The 17,827-nt window shown below is 42.6% G+C and overlaps 1 protein-coding gene across 1 annotated transcript in view; it reads left to right on the top strand.

The window, feature by feature from the left end:
* VOPP1 (VOPP1 WW domain binding protein) overlaps window positions 1–17,565 on the top strand; it is a 108,245-nt gene extending 90,680 nt beyond the window's left edge. Inside the window, exon 5 of the mRNA XM_021703715.1 lies at window positions 17,256–17,565. Within this exon, the coding sequence (XP_021559390.1) occupies window positions 17,256–17,446 (191 nt within the window). The 3' untranslated portion in view covers window positions 17,447–17,565. The remainder of the gene's footprint in view (window positions 1–17,255) is intronic.
* The last annotated feature ends 262 nt before the right edge of the window (window positions 17,566–17,827 follow it).

The raw sequence follows: 17,827 nt of genomic DNA, 5'->3' as shown, positions 1-17,827 counted from the left end.
TTGGCTCAGGTTGTGATCTCAGGGTCGTGAGGTCAAGCCCCATGTTGGGCTCTGCCCTGGGAATGGAGCCTGCTTATGATTCTCTCCCTCTCCCACTGCCCCCGCCCAAAGTAACATGTCTGCATTCTAAATCAGCATCAAAGATAGTAATAAACATTTTTTAAGGCAAGAAAGCAGACTAGATGAGAAACATTGAGGAGACATAAAAGCAGAATAAGGAAGTGGAAGACTACCTACAATATATATTCCAGTGGCTCTAAATGTGTTAAAATATCATCAAGTTGTGTTAAAAATCCAATTACATACTGCTTTAGAGAGAGACAGCTGAAGAATGTAACAGAAAAGTAATAGGAGTGCATTAGGGGGTGTTTAGCGGAGAATGATCAAAGGTGATTTGATAGCTACATGGGAGAACTTTCCGTGAGAATCACAGATGGAAGAAGAGGAACCAGACTGTCTGTCGCCATCTCAGGAGGAGGCAGTGGTGGTCTGGGCCAGGGTGGTGGCGGGTCTGGGCCAGGGTGGTGGCGGGGAGGGTGGTGGCGGGGAGGGTGGTAGCAACAGAACAGGTGTGGGGTCCATCTGGGCCTGGAGTTGACAGGAAGAGTTCCAGTGAACCGAGGGGCCTAATCTCTTTAGGACTCAGATTTCTCTTCTAAGAGGGGGAATAATGTTATGAAGATCAGTAGACACTTGTGAAGTGTCTAGTTCTTGCTACTCAAAAGTTTGAGCCGGAGACGTAAGTGCATCCCTGGGAGCTTGTTAGGAGTGCAGACTCTCATGCCACCACAGAGATGCTCTATCAACATCTGCATTTTAACAAGATCCCCAGGTGATATAGAATAGTACCCACACAGAGGAGTCTAGATGTTTGATAAGAAACAGCAACAAGAGAAAGGGAGGGGTGGGCATTGGGGGTAATAACTGATCTCCTACAAGCTAAGCATTAAAGCCTGTGTGAGAACCTTTGAGATCCGTAGGACTAGAGTAGAATTTAGTCCTTATCTCTGTTGGGATGTGATCACTGTTGCTCTTTTTCTGTCTTGTGCTCTAGGATTTGCTCCTTGGAATACCGCTGTATTCTTAGAACAATTATTTTGGCTTCTGTTGTAAAAAATTGTCAGTAGTGAGCAAAACTTTTCTTCGCTCAACTTCGGATTTATACAGCCAGGAAAGAAAAAGTGAAAACTTTTGGTGGAAGGGTTTTATTTCCTACTTACCTTGCTCACAAAGCTTGCGGCTGCCTTTTCTCGTGAGACATTGGGGCCCCAGTGTTCATGTGTGTCTCAGCTGTATTTCAACTCCATATATAATCTCTATAAACCCTGGCAGGTCAGCATGAAGGTATTAGGTACCTAATACAGATAATCCTTTTAACTCCCTCCCCTCCTCCTCCTCCCAAAGAAGCAGTAGAAAAAAGCCCCCTTTTTTTTTGTAATGGGTAATAAATGCAAGAGGAAGTATACAAAGTCATTTCTTCCTTGGTTCTCTTTTTCTTTTCAGCTTACCAGTATTCCCAGTCTTTTGTTTATCCTTCAAGAAATAACCCGTGATTTTCTGAATATATACACATATAAAAAAGAAGTCTTTTTAACGCTGATAAAAATAATTTTGTATTGTGACGATGTAACTTGAGTTATGTATTGAATAAATTCAAGTGTATAACACGAAAACTTAGAAATGAGGGGAAAGAATGGTGTGAACTGGAGGAGTGCCCATGCATTACTATGAATCTGATCAAAGTATAAAAGTTACTGGCGCATTTAAAAGAATTTTTCGAGTTGTACACTACCAAGAAAATCTAAATAAGTTTACAAAAGCAGAAATCATATACCTCAGGGTCTGGGCTAGGGTAATCGCGGTTTCATTTCTAACTTCATGCCCCTCTAGCACATCTTGGGAATGTGACTCGGTTTCCCTAAGCTTCAAGCTCCTCAACTGTGAGGCTGAGCTCATAAGAGACTTGCTAGGGGTGACTGCATCTGAGATGATCCACAGACGGCGCTTAGCTCCAAGCCTGAGGCAACGCTCCCTAAGTGCCAGTAACTGCTACTATTAATGGTTCTAAACTTGGGAGTTCTTAAGAAATCTACAAATGAGCAAATAAATAACCTGCTCCCACTTGGAAATAAAAGAATACTCCCTAAATCATTTGGTGAGCAAATGAAGGGTAGGAGTGAGGGCCTGGTATTTACCGCTCCTCACCCCAAGCCTGCCCACCCAGTCTTCCCATCTCAGCGAATGGCAGCTCTGTTCTTCCAGCTGCTTGGGCCTAAAGCCATCTTGACATTTTCTCCCATCTGCCACCTTTTATTCAGATTCTCACTGGAGCCTCCTGACCAGTCTTCTTGCTTCCCACTTCCCCTGCTTTGGTCTATTTCCTTCAAAGCAGACACTGTCAAAGAGAGGTCAGCGCTTCCTAAGTGGAAGGCTCACAGCTCTCTAGAGACCACACACCCTGCTCACAGTCAGAAGTCTTTACGGTGGCCAACAAGGCCCCTCCCTGTCTCTCGCCCTCCTACTGCTCTTCTGTTCCCACTTGCCTCTCCTGCTGCTGTCTTCCCAGCTCATTCCACTCCCACTGCACACTGGCCTCTTGCTTTTCCTCAGACCTTCCAGGCTGCTATGTTGGTGTCTTTTGCACTGTGATTCCTTTTGCCTGAAAGGCTCTTTCTCCATCTAAACCCTCCCTGCCATATACACACGGCATGCTTCTCCATTACCTTCCCCCATACACTCAGGGTGGATTTCTTCATTTCTTTTAGGTCTTTCACCTTCTCATGAGACCCTCCCTGGTTACACAGTGGAAAATTGCATTCCCTTTCCTCCTCCCTTCTTTGCTTTTTTCCAACATCCCTGCTTTATTTTCATTTTTAACACTTAATATCAATGTACTGTATTTTTTATTATTTACCTTGCTTATTGTCTCTCTTTGCTGCAAGCATCATAAAGACTGAGATTTTGTTTTTGTCATTGCTGTGTCCTAAATGCCTGGAACAGTGCTGGCACATGGGAAGGATTCAATATTTGTTGAATTCACAAGTGAATATAGGAATCAGTATGAATGTTAATACAAAAACATATGCAGTGTATGTAAGTTGACTTCTAGAGGTACATTCATAGCCTTATTCTTTGCTAAAAGTTTAAAATATGAAAGTAAATGAACTGACCTCTCTTTAAAAGAGGTTCAGAAACTAATAAACTCACAGAAAGCAGTAAGAAGCAAATAATATAAATATAAATTAATTGCACAAAGCAGAAGGATAGATTTGCAAATTTAAAAGTTAGTACTCAGTACAAAAGCAATAAAAGTAAATGTAATTGCAAGTCCTACCCTTGATGTATCTAATCCGTAGAACAGGGAAAAAGTAAAATCATAAATTAAAACAGAGAAGATTAAACATTATAAGGAAGTATTCATGAAACGGAAAGCCTTGGTAAGATAGGAAAGTGTACTTTACCAAAGATGCATCAGAACCTTGAAAATTTCAGTGGATCTAGCAAGAGTTTGAAGAACTTTTCAAAGAATTAACTTCTAAAATGGCTGTAAATTCATAAGGTATCTTTGAAACTTTTAAGAACCTGTGCATTTTAACAGTGTATGTATTACTACAATGTATAGAAAATTATGGGAAAAAATATAGAAATCTACATAATTTGCTTTATGAAGCTGGTATAACTTGGAAACAACAACAGAATTAACTTATACAGAAATGTGTTTAATGAGCATAAATACAAAAGTCCTAGAAAGCTGAATTAAACAATGTGTCAAAGAAGTAAACCACCATAACCAAGCATTGATCTTCCTAAGAGAGCAGGGATAGTCTAATATTAGGCAAGCTGTTAACATTGTAAATTAGATCAAAAAGCATGATTGGCAGAGAATTCCGGGAAGAAGTTGGAGTAGGAAGCACCAGGAATTTCTCTCCCCACCTAGACAGAAATTGCAGAAACTGTCTGATGTAACTACACAGGTAGACCCTTGAACAATACAGGTTTGAACTGTGCAGGTCCATTTATGTGTGGGTTGTTTTTTGTTTTTTTTTTTTTCAATTAATACCATACAGTTCTGTAAGGGTGTTTTTTCTTCTTTACAAAATTCTTTTTTTTTTTTTTTTTTTTTTTAAAAGTTTTTATTTATTTATTTGAGAGAGAGAATGAGATAGAGAGAGAGCATGAGAGGGGGGAGGGTCAGAGGGAGAAGCAGACTCCCCGCCGAGCAGGGAGCCCGATGCGGGACTCGATCCCGGGACTCCAGGATCATGACCTGAGCCGAAGGCAGTCGCTTAACCAACTGAGCCACCCGGGCGCCCTCTTCTTTACAATATTCTTAATAACATTTTCTCTAGCTTACTTTATTGTAAGAATGATATATATATATATGTAATACATATAAGGTTTCCAGTCCGCAGCTGGCTATTACTAGTTAAGTTGTGAGAGACTCAAAAGTTATACATGGATTTTAACTGTTATCTTGGAATTTTTCAGTCTGTTGAAAGCTTGTAACTTTCAGGGAAGACTAGGAGGTTAAATTGCAGTTAATTTGGTCAATTTCAACTCTTAGCACTCTAGCAGCTACCCATCCTCAATGCAGACCACTTGATAGGCAGCTTAGCACATACTCCTTGAGGAGCTTGTGCATAGCATGCAGGAGCAGGGTGGGCAAAAGGACCCTGCCCTCCAAACATGGGGGCTCTGCACTCTGATAGCTATTTGCTAGTACTGGTTTAGGAGGCACCTCTCCACACTGTTCCAAGCCCTTCCTCCTCCAGCTGAAGTGACCTCCAGGGAGTTTAAATGGCCAGTGCCCTTCTCCCTGTCCCTCTATTTTTCACTTTTTCTCCTTTTAGAGCCAGACATTAAAGGCTAAGATGTTCAAAAACAACTGCATATACAAAAAATTAGAACGTGACTGCACATCCCAGGGAGAAGACTGTTAAGTTTATATCTCAGGCTGATTCTCAGCACAGAGACAGCCTACAACAATTAATTTTAAAAAATAAAAATAAGAATAGTAACAAAGACAGCAGACTCTGGGGAAAGAAGAGGATGTGATTTTCAGAGTTACCACATTATTAGATTCAAATGTCCAGTGTTCAGCAAAAAAAAATCACAAATCATACAAAGAAATAAGAAAGTATGGCCCATTCAAAGAAAAAATTAAATCAACAGACTGTTCATGAAAAAGACCTAATGCCACATCTGCTAAACAAATCTTTAAAACACTTGTTTTAAAGATACTCAGAGAACTACAGGTATATGTGGAGAAGGTAAAGAAAGCAACGTATTAACAAGTGGAAATATTAAAGAGATAACCTAAAAAGATGCCAACAAGAAATTCTGGAACTAAAAGGTACAATAAGTGAAATGAAAAATCACCACATGGATTCAAAGGCAGATCTGAACAAGCAGAAGAGAGAATCAGCAAACTGAAGACAAGACAATAGAATTGATCAAGTCTGAGGAACACAAAGAAAAAAGATGGAAGAAAAGTGAATAGAGCCTAAGGGGCTTGTAGGGCAGCATCAAGCAGACCAACATTTGCATCATGGAAGTGTCAGAAAGACAGAAGGCACAGAGAATATTTGAAGAAATAATGGTTGAAAACTTCCAAAATTTGATGAAAGACATGAATATAAACATCCAAGAAGCTCAACAAACTCCAAGTAAGAGGAATGCAAAGATCCACACCAAGACACATTATAGTCAATCTTTCCCAAAAGCCAGAGACCAAGAGAGAATCTTGAAAACCACAGGGATCATCCCTCAGTGAGGACATAAGCAGATTTCTCATCAGAAACTATGGAGGACAGAAGACAGTGGGCTGACATATTCAGAGTGCTAAAATAAAAAAATCTGTCAACCAAGAATACTCTAGGCAAAACTTTCCTTCAAAAGTGAGGAAGAAACTAAGACATTCCCAGATAAACAAAAGCTGAAGGACTTTGCAACCAGTAGACTTGCCCTGCCGGAAATGCTCAAGGGAGTCTGGCAGGATGAGATGAAAGGACACTAGACAGTAACTCGAAGCCATATGGAGAAATAAACATCTCAGTAAAGGTAGATGCCTTGGCAATATAAAAAGTATTATTATAGGGGCGCCTGGGTGGGTCAGTAGGTTAAGCATCCAACCTCGGCTTAGGTCATGATCTCAGGGTCCTGAGGTCCAGCCCCATGTTGGGCTCCGTGCTCAGTGGGGAGTCTGCTTGAGGATTCTCTCTCTCCCCCTCTTCCTCTGCCCCTCCTCCTGCTCGCACACGGGCACTCTCTCTTTCTCTCTCTCAAATAAATAAATCTTTTAAAGTATTATTGTAGGGACACCTGGGTGGCTCACTTGGTTAAGCGTCTGCCTTCGGCTCAGGTCATGATCCCAGGGCTCTGGGATCGAGTCCCACATTGGGCTCCCTGCTCAGCAGAGAGCCTGTTTCTCCCTCTGCCTGCCGCTCTGCCTACTTGTGATCTCTCTCTCTCTGTCAAAGAAATAAATAAAATCTTAAAGAAAAAGAAAATTCCCAACAAAATAAAGCCCTGAACCTGGTGATTTCATTTCTCATACTTTCCCAAAAATTGGAGAGGAAGCAACTCTTCCTAACGCATTCTATGAGGCCAACATTAATAACCCTGACACCAAAGTCAGACAAAGACACTACAAGACAATTATAGGTGACTATTGTCCTCGGTGAACATTGATGAAAAACCCCTCAACAAAATACTAGCAAACAGAATTCAGGAGTATTTTTAAAGGATTATACACAGTGACCAAATGGGATTTATTCCTGAATTGCAAAGACTGTTCAACAAATAAAAATCAGTGTAATAAACCACATCAACAGAATGAAGGAAAAAAAACACATAATAATCTCAGATGATGCAGAAAAAGCATTTGATGAAATTCAGCACCCTTTTATAATAAAACACAAACACACTCAGCAAACTAGGAATAGGAGGTACTACCTCATCAAAACAATAGAAAAAAATCAATGAAACCAAGAGCTGGTTCTTTGAAAATATAAAATTGGTAAGCCCTTAGCCATATTTATCAAGAAAAAAAGAGAAAGGACCCAAATAAATAAAATCAGAAACAAAAGAGAAGTAAAACCTGACATTATAGAAATATGAAAGATTATAAGGGAATACTACAAAAATCATGCCAACAAATTGGACAACCTGGAAGAAATGAATAAATTCCTAGAAACGTATAATTTTTCAAAACTAAATCATGAAGAAATAGAAAATCTGAACAGACCAATTACTAGTAATGAATTTGAGTTGGTAATCAAAAACCTCCCAACAAACAAAAGTTGAGGACCAGATGGATTCATAGGTGAATTCTACCGAACATTTAAAGAAGAGTTAATACCTATTTTTCAACTATTCCAAAAAATGGGAGAGGTAGGAAAACTTCCAAATATATTCTACAGGGCCAGCATTACCCTGATGCCAAAACCAGACAAAGATGAAAGGGGGGGGGGGGGAGAGGAAAGGGAATGAGAGGAGAGGAAAAAGAAGAAAGGAAGGAAGGAAACTACAGATGATAGGATCTTATATGTAGAAAATTCTAAAGATTTGACCAAAAAAAGATATAATAAATGAATTCAGCAAAGTATCAGGAAAAAATCAACAGAAAAATCAGTTAAATTTCTATACATGAGCAGTGAACAATCTGACAAGGAAATTAAAAAACGATTCCACTTAACAGTAGCAGTACAACATAAAATAATTAGTGATTTAACCAAGGAGGTGAAAGACTTGTACAGTGGAAACTATAAACATTGCTGCAAGAAATTTTAAAGGACATAAATGGAAACTGATCTCATGTCCATGGATTGGAAAACTTAATATTGTTAAAATGTCAGTACTACCCAAAGCATTCTACAGAGTCTAGGCAAACCCTATCAAAGTCCCAATGATGTTTTTTACAGAAATAGAAAAACCCATCCTAAAATTCATATGGAATCTCAAAGGACATTGATTGGAGGAGTCACACTTCCTGATTTCAGAACTTACTAAATGGCTACCTTAATCAAAACAATGTGGTATTGGCATAAAGACAGATAAGCAAACCAATGGAAAAGAATAGAGAGCCCCATAATAAATCCATGCATATTTGATCAAATTACTTTCAGCAGGAGTGCCAAAGGCCATTCAATGGGCAAAAGATGGTCTGGTCAACAAATTACGCTGGGAAAACTGGAATTCCCTATGCAAAAGAATGGAGTTGGACCCTTACCTAACACTGTGTACAAAAATTAACTTAAAATGGATCAAGGACTTGGGGTGCCTGGCTGGCTCAGTTGGTAGGGCATGCGACTCTTGATCTCGGGGTTGTAAGGTCAAGCCCCACATTGGATGTAGAGATTACTTGAAAATAAAATCTCTAAAGGGTGCCTGGGTGGCTCAGTCAGTTAGACGTCCAACTTTTGATCTCAGCTTAGGTCTTGATCTCAGGGTCATGAGTTCAAGCCCCATGTTGGGCACCATGCTAGGTGTGGAGCCTACTTAAAAAAAAAAAATCTTAAAAAATAAATTTATTTTTAAATAAAAATAAATGGATCAAGGACCTAAATATAAGACCTAAAACAATAAAACTCTTAGAAGAAAACAAGGACAGGGGAGCCTGGGTGGCTCAGATGGTTGGGCGTCTGCCTTCAGCTCAGGTCTTGATCTCCGAGTCCTGGGATCAAGCTCCACATCGGGCTCCCAGCTGGCTCAGTGGGGAGCCTGCTTCTCCCTCTCCCTCTGCCTCTCCCCCTGCTTGTGTGTTCTCTCTGTCCCTCTCTCTCAAATGAATAAATAAAATCTTTTAAAAAAGAAGAAGAAGAAGAAAACAAAGACAGAAGTATCACAACAATGGATTTGGCGATTTCTTGGGTATGACACCAAAGGTCTGAGTAATAAAAGAAAAAAAAAACGCAAGTTGGACTTCATGAAAATTTAAATATTTTATGTATCAAACGACACTATCAATAGAGTAAAAAGGCTATACCCCCAATAGGAGAAAACATTTGCAAATCATATTTAATAAGCAATTAATATCTAGAATATATAGAGAACTCGTAAAACTGAGCCAAAAAAAAAAAAAAAATCAAATAACCCTATTCAAAAATAGGCAATGGACTTGAATAGACATTTCTCCAAAGAAGATACACGAATGGCCAACAAGCACATGAATACATGCTCAAGATCACTAATCATTAGGGAAATGCAAATCAAGGCTGCAAGATAACCACCTCATACCCACTAAGATAGGTACTGTCAGAAAGCAGAAAACAAGTGTTGGCAAGAATGTGGAGAAGTTGGAACCCTTTTGCACTGTTGGTGGGAATGTGAAATGGTATTGCCACCATGGGAACAGGATGTCGATTCCTGAAAGTTAAAAATATAATGACCATCACACATGATCCAGCAATTTCACTTCTTGGGTATATACGCAGAAGAATTGAAAGCAGTTTCGAAGATAAATTTGTGCACCCAAGTTCCTAGCAGCGTTATTCACAATTACTGCCACGTAGAAGTAACACAAGTGTCCACTGACAGATGAATGGATAAACAAAATGCGGCATGTACACACATACACAATGGGATATTAATTTAGAAAGGAAGGAGTTATGATGTACTACACATGGGTGAACTTTGAAGATACTATCCTATGTGAAATAAGTCAGCCACAGAAAGACAAATATTGTATGATTCCACTTATACGAGGCACTTAGAGTAGTCAGAAGCATAAAGACCGAAAGTACACTGGTGGTTGCCCAGGGCTAGGGAAGGGGATGATGGGGAGTTATTGTTTAATGGATATAGAGTTTCACTTTTACAAGATGAAAAGAGTTATGGGGACTTATCGTGGTGATGATTGCACAACAGTGTGAGTATATTTAATACCACTGTATTGTAAACTTAAAAATGGTCGAGGTGGTAAATTTTAGGTGATGTATATTTTACCACAATAAAAAATGCAAAACAAAACAAAAAATGAGTATCTCAGTAGATGCTGAAAAAGCTGTTGATAAAAGTTGATAAAATTCAGTATAAATCGCTTATCACAACTCTTTCAAAACCATTAGTGTACTGTAAACTAGTAACGTAACTGGTATTGTAAGGCTTTTTCTTAATATAATAAAGACTTAGAGTGTATGTTCCTTGCGGGTCCTGGAAGGCAAGGATCAAGTCCTCAGTGATATACCCCTGGTATGACCAGCTGTGCCTTTTGATGTTCAGTAAGGATGAAGTAATTTTTTACTCTGGGCCTGCTGCCAACATCATCTTTAGTGCAACAGTAAAAGTATCCCCATTAAAAAATTAGAATGTTTACTATCATCAATATTTAACATTGTTCTAGAACTTCTAGCTAAAGTATTAACATGAAAGATAACATTTTACCATTAGGAAGGAGAAATAAAACTATTTCTAATTGTAAACAATATATCATTACATATCTAAAAAAATCCTAGAGAATGAACTGAAAAATATTTTTAGTAGCTGAGACAGTTTAGCAAAATGAATAAATACAGTATCAGAAGAAAGAAAGGGGCAAGTAATGAAGGGTGGGGAGACTTGTCTATCAGTCATGAAAATGTTCTCTGCAAGAATTCGTTCTGGTATTTTTGGCAGCAACTGACACCCCAGTTTTTAAGAGCTATCTCTTGTGATAAAAAGTCACAGAGGGAGGCTCCTGGTTTAACTCCGTGGCTTACTTCGCAGCGTACAGGGACTCAAGCTCCTTCCTTCCATCTGTGTACGCTGCCCACCCCAGCTCACTCTTAGCTACTTCACCTTGCTTGCTGCAGGATGGACTCTTTGTGTCTTACAGATCCAAATATTGTCCAGTAGAAGAAGATCCTCCTGGGCAAATTATGTACAATTTTTGGCCTTCAGATTTTGCATCTACAAAACGGGAGTAAATGATGTGCATCTCATAGTATTAATGCAGGGTTTAAATGCTGGTTTTCTTCCTCACTTCCTACACAGTGGTACTTTGTCAAGAGTCAGGCCATCTGATTGCTCTCCCCAAACCTGGCCTGTTCTTACTTATCTTAGAGTTTTGTTTTCCCTCATTTTAATCTCCATTTCCATTTCAAACCATTCTCTTTAACAAGAGAATCAGATTGAATGTTTTTCTCTTGGCCATTTGTTTTCTTTCTGAATCTTCTTTATCCTCCATGCATACATTTTTGAAAAGGTTCTTTTTTGTTCAGTTTTGTGTCAACCCTTAGCTCCATTGGATTTTATTTTACCTGGTTCCATTCTGGTGATAGGTTCACTTTTCAATTTTGTTCTTTAGGATCAGTCACACTGGCTTGGTTTGCAACCTTTGAAAGTGTTATCATCATGCTTATTTGTGATTATGGAGTTGAGATTTCGATTTTAATATGCTTTGGATTCCAGAGTTATGTGCCCTAGAATCGTGTATACATTTTGGGGAACATTTTTGAAATTCTCTCTCTCAAGCCTGTGGACACAGACCTGTTCTTGCCTGGCCTTCTCCCTGTGGTTTTCACACAGGGGAAGTAGTGTTCTGTCTGCCACTTCCCTGAACGAGTCAGAACTGAGTCCACCTCCTCAGTTTCTCTTCTCTATGGGAGGCCGTCTGGTCAACCAGGTCAGTGTCTTGTCAAGACTTAGTCTTTTAGCCAAATGAGCAGAGATCTAGCAAATGTCTCTGTGTGAGCTGGTATCTCCACCTGGCCAGCTGCTCTGTGAGGGTCCATCCTCTGTTTCTGCTGACCTTCCACCTACACTGCAATCTTTCCAGCATGTTCCATCCCTGTGTTTGCGAAGTGTTTTCACCTAAGGGCTCATGTTCTGGCAAGTACGTAATTTATCCACCTCCCATCTGTTCTGTTTCTTTAATATTCCAAGTGCCTCTCCATCTTCAATATTTCAGTCCTATCCTTCTAATTCCCAGCAATATCCATGAGTTGTGACTGTTAACATAAAAATGCCAATTAAATTGGACACATTTGCCAATGCATCTCATTATTCTCCAGTGTGAGTGGCCATGATGTACGGATGTTATAGACACAGCCCGAGGCACGTCTCTGGTACAAAGACCACAGCCCACCCTGCTGTCATCTGTGATAGGGAGTTGAGGTCATCTTTGAATGCCTCTGTCCTCAGGAGGGACAGGCAGGGTTGGTGCAAGCTTGCTGGGCTGGGGCAGCCTGTTCTTCCTGTCGTGTCAGAAATCGGTGTGCCTCAGGAAACTGCCAAGTGTGCCCAGCACAGTATAGCAGAGGGAGAATCCAAAGCAACATCACCACTCATCCCTCTTGAGTCATTCATCTCATGTATTTATGGAATATCACATACCACGTGCTGTTCTGGACTCTGAGGGTTCCAAGATGAATGATCCTGTCTTCGTGTGCAGAAAGCTCAGAAAATTATACTGTTCTGGCTGCCAGGAAGACAGGGTACCTAATCCAGCGAGGAAGGGAGTGGTAGGCAGTGAGATGCAGCTTCCTGGACTTGGTGATTCTGATCTGAAACTTGAAAGATAAATAGGAATTAGCCAGACAAGGAGCCAGGAGGAGGTGGTGTAGGGAGATGGAGGAGTGGTCTACATGTGGAACACATAGGAAACGCTCTCTGGTGAGGGTCAGGGGAGAGGTGAGCAGGATACAAACAACTAGGTTCTTGTTGGGAGGCAAAGAATAAGGCAGGGCAATAAGAAACAAGACTGAAGCAGCTAAGAACCTAATTATGGACAGTGTGTTATCCCTCATAAGGGAACTTAGCTTATAGTCCCATGAGTGAACTGGTGAAATGGGTGACCCCAACCAAGAGTGGGAATAAATAGAGGAAGTCTGAGTCATGGGGGAAAAGGGTGAGCTGTGTGTCTACTGCAGTGTATTTAAGAGACCTGCCTACACCTTGAGGAGCAGCCTGGCTAGAGGAGATGGATATCGAAGGCAGGATATGGGGTCTGATTTACCTGAGAACACAGGCAGTCGGTAGAGTGAAAAGAACACCGAAACTCATTAGAGCTAACTCCAAGTGGGGGCTAATTATAAAGACACATGGAAGCTCTTGGGAATTGGGACATCACGGGGCTGGTAACCTTTCCATCTCTCTTGGGCCACACAATCTTCTTCAGGCTGTCTCCACCTCTCCCTGCATTTCCACTCCATTCTCTGCTACCAGCCAGATTCTTCTGCATCTCAAGAAAAGACTGGCCCCAGCTCATCCATTCATAGGTTACTGGCCAGTCAGCGTAGTTGAGTGGTGGCAGGGTCATTGTTAAGAAAGCTTGGCCGCCAGACCATCCTTCAGCATAGGTGGAATAGTTCTACTTAGGAGTAGCTGTTGTCAGCTGATAGAGAATCTTGAAGATACTCTTACTCACCTTTGCCGAATCTAGAGTTTCTTCTCAAGTCCTGCTAAGATTCTCAATGAGAAAAGAGATGACAGAATCAAAGAATGAAATGACTTCAGTTCTCTGGAGATAAGATGATGTGCTAGGGATAAGAGGCAGCCAAGGTGGGAAGTCTGTGTCATGACAGTTCTTAACCAAGCCCTTCATTTTTGGTTGGAGCTCAGAATGTAGGCCCATTGTGTCACCACTCTTCTCTGGTTTTCCCATCCCTTTCTAGCCTGAACTTCTTCTCCAAGCTCATCACCCTATTGTGAGAAACACCTGTCATAGTGGAAAGAGCCTGGGCTCTCCACTCCACTCCTGTGTTCCAATCCTGGTGCTTCCAAATACCAGCTGTGTGCCCTTGACAAGTTACTTCATCTTCCTGAGCCTCCGCGTCTTCAAGAATATGTATACAATTCGAGGGGCGCCTGGGTGGTGCAGCCGGTTAAGTGTCCGACTCTTGGTTTCGGCTCAGGTCGTGATCTCAGGGTCATGCGATCGAGCCCGGTGTTTGGTTCTGCACTCAGTGCAGAGTCTGCTTGAGATTCTCTCTCTCTCTCCCTCTGCCCCTCCCGCTCATGCTCCCTCTCTCTCAAATAAATCTTTAAAAAAAAAAAAAAGGATAGGTATACAATTCTGTCTAATCGCATTCCCATCCCCTTACTGTCCCCGTACCATACCCATAAAATACGTGTGTATACCCGTGTCCTGCAGATTGGCATTATAGACACTTACTTAATACTTGAGGAAACAGAAGAGAGAGTTGTGTGGCTGCCATTGTTTTACTCATTTCTCCAGATCCTTTCCTCTTTGTCTAGTGTAGAAACAGTCTTCCTATAACTCCAGCTTCTTCACAGAATCCTCTGTATGTTTTCTTTCTCTGACTGGACCATCTGCCACGACCCTTCAGTCCTGAAGGGCTAGCTCTCTTCTCCCATGTTCTACCCCACATAGGGGTAGGAAATGGTGCTGGCATCCCTTTGGTGTCTGGCTTCCACTGTTGTTCATAAATCCCTGTCATAGTGAATCCCATACCAGTGGGCTCTGTCACTCCTTGTCACTGTTTTGCTACCATCTATGGCCATCTCTTCTGTGAGCATTTTGGAATCTGCTCACATAACCTCCCCTGCAGTTCACTCCATATAGAGGTTGTCTGCTATGAGCGCCCTGGTCCTCCTTCCCACACAACTGTGGGTTCCCTGTGCTCCTCCTCCTGGCTGCTGACTCCGTGCATTCAGCAGAACGAATTGGTGTCCTCTGGTGCACCAGGCTCTTGGCTAGGCAGTGGGGTGCAAACGTTGAAGCAGACTTATGAGGTCGCTGCCCTCACTGAGCTGATATTCTTCCCGAGAAATCCTTTCTCTTTCCTTAATATGTGTTCCTACATCCTATACACAATGTCAAGCATTTCCCATCCTTAAAACCACATCTTTCTTCTTCCTGCATCCCTTTTAGCTATCACCTGTCCCCTCATCTGGTCTTCTCTTTCCTTCCCCTGTATAGAGTTTTGGGCACTGCTGTTGGTGCTTACCACTGTACTGAAACTACTGATGATATGAAAAACCATATCCGTTGAAAATCTGCTCTTCTTATCTTGTCCTCTGTTTGGCATTGTAGAGGGCCAGTCACTTCTTCCTTAAAAATTCTCCTTTCCCTTTGCTGCCATAACACAACCCCTACTTCACTGTGTTTCAGTATTTCTCTCCAGTCTCCTTTGCATTCTTCTCTACAACCTTACACACTTGGAGTTTTTTTCCTGTCTTGAATGTTGGTCTTTCCTACAGTTCTCTCCTCAGCCGACTTTTCTCACTCTCTGCACACTTCCTGCCTGGTTTTAACCACACCCATGTTTTTGTCCCCACTTTTACAGGAGAGTCCTGAGGCTGCCTCAGCTCCAGCAGGCCCAGCATGGAGCTTTCATTGGCCCTGCACTTACCCTGCCCCCTCTTTCCCCTGCATCCCTCTTCCCCTGCACCCCCTCTTTCCCCTGTACCCTCTCTTTCCCCTGCACCCCCTCTTCCCCTGCACCCCCTCTTCCCCTGCACCCCCTCTTTCCCCTGCACCCCCTCTTCCCCCTTGTACCCCCTCTTCCCCTGCACCCCCTCTTTCCCTTGCACCCCTCTCTTCCCCTGCAACCCTCTCTCTTTCCCCTGTACCCCCTCTTTCCTTATATTCCCTCTCTTTCTTGTTGGGCCCTTTTCTCAAGACCAGAAACCAGGGTCTCTTCAAGTCAGACCTCTTCTCTATCCTCAAGCATTTCACACTGAATTGGTCCCCAAGGCCTTTGGGTTATTCCCCCTGAATACCTCTCATTCTCTCCTTCTCTCATAGTCAGGGATTCCTCTCATAGTCAGTCTTTTCCAAACTATTACAGTTGCCTGTTTGTTTTTTTTTTAATCTTTAAGTAACTTTTTGTTTATATAAAATATACAGGGATCCAGAGATAAATAAATTGTAATCTCTGCCCTTGGGAAACTCATGGTCGTGGCTGGTCATGGGCTTGTAAACAAATGCATCCCAAGGCAGTGGAAAGATGCACAGATAGGAGCAGGTGCTGCCTGCCGGGCCATACAGGTGTGAGATGAGGCAGGGATTGATAAAGGTGGCATTTGTGACTGATTGCTCTCCTGCTGACACCCTGGAATGCATTTCTGGCCTTCGGTTTCTGTCTTACATTCTCTCCTTTTGCACATTTGTAGATTTCCAAGATCTGACACAGGCCAGGTCTTCGACATCTTACGCAGGTTGATGGGCATCTTTCTTAGTAAACTGACCTTTATTCAGTTAAACTGTGGCAAGAGACATTTGAAAAAAGGAAAAAAAAAAAAAAAAAGCCCTAACCAATATACATACAGGGATGATTTCTCTGACACTCTGAGTAGCTTTCTGGGTTAAATGAGGCCTAACTTCCAATAGACCTGAGTCTACTAACAAAAATAACTTAGCCCGGGACACACCCAAAGCTCACAGTTTTGTTTTGTTTTGTTTTTCTCGATTCTTTATTTATATATTCAGTACTCTGTAGCCTTATCCACGTGATCAGAGTAAGCAAATCTAAAATATAGACTCGAAAATAGCAGCTCAAATATTCCTGCCCATTAAAATGAGAGTTATGACTCGATGTGGGACAGGGTGGCCAGCTTGTCACCTTCTTTGTCTTCTGGGTGCCCCCCTCCCATGTCCTGCACGCTGGCCTGAGGCAGGGAGAAAAGCATCTCCAGCAGTGCCAAAGACAAGTAGAGATTCCATAGATGCATCAACCCACCCTCTGGCATTTGCTCCCATGGTCTCCCTGTCTGTGAACTTGGGCTCACCTGGATGACCGATATCCGCCACCCTGATAAAATGTTAACCCAGTGGATGGAAATGGAGGCCAGACTTCAGGAATGGACTTCAGCAAACTGTGTTCTCAAAGGGCTTGTGGAGCTGCCAGTGATAATTCTGGCAAGAGTCAGGAAACCAGTAGGGAGCTTCAAATTGGCTTACCTTACCGTGGCCCTGGTTTTCTTCACTTGAAAGTGGACATGGCCTTCTCTGTTGGTAATTTTTTCAGCACGCACTTCCCCAGCTCTTTGCAGAGCCTCCTTGGTTTATCATTCAGGCTTTGGGTTAGCGACATGGGAGCCCCACCGCCTACTGTACTCGATCCTGTTAATGTCTGTCCTGTCGCTTAGCCACCCAGGGGAGTTTGTGGGTGCCCTTTCAGCCGTCCGCACCCCAGAGCACGGGCTGCATGAGGCTGGGGACTCACGTGTGGCTCTGGCTCGTTCCCATGTCCCGGGTGCCCCACTGTGTCTGGGCATTTGGCCCTCTGTCCATGTCAGCTGAGGGGACGACCGGGGGTGATGGGCAGTGCCTTTTTTCCGCTGTGTTCACATCTGTTCATCTGTCTTTTCAGGAGCCCAGCAGCCGGGGCTGCCATATTACACCGACCCTGGAGGACCGGGGATGAATCCTGCCGGAAATCCCATGGCGATGGCTTTCCAGGTCCAACCCAGCTCACCCCAGGGAAGCACAGCCTACCCTCCGCCCCCCTCTTACTGCAATACACCCCCGCCCCCATATGAACAGGTGGTGAAGGCCAAGTAGCAGGGGGCACGGCCTGTGCGACCTCACAGGGGAACAGGGAGGGGCGCTTTCACCCCACCTCTCTGTCCCCATCGATGTTCGCTTCCAGGAATTGTCTTCTGAGCCACGAAGGGCAAATTCCTCCTTGATATCTTCAAAGCAAGCACAGCTCCCTTTCAAGTTTTCTGTGGAGGACCAGTATTTGAATTTATCCTGTGTCTCCTCTGTTGCTTCTGTTTCTGACGTAATCTGAGCTCTGGCAGCGTGTGGACAGTCCCCAAGGGTTGACACCTGAGATCCTCGGGAGAGAGACTAAGGAGAAGGAGCCACAGCAGGGCCCATGTGTGCAGGGGGAGCACAAAGAGGGGGTTGTTCTGGCCTAGGCAGCTTCCTCCCAAGCAC

This window comes from Neomonachus schauinslandi, chromosome 12 (genome assembly GCF_002201575.2).
Source record: "Neomonachus schauinslandi chromosome 12, ASM220157v2, whole genome shotgun sequence".
In the NCBI taxonomy this organism is placed as follows: domain Eukaryota; kingdom Metazoa; phylum Chordata; class Mammalia; order Carnivora; family Phocidae; genus Neomonachus; species Neomonachus schauinslandi.
This window is presented reverse-complemented; position numbering and strand designations above follow the sequence as displayed.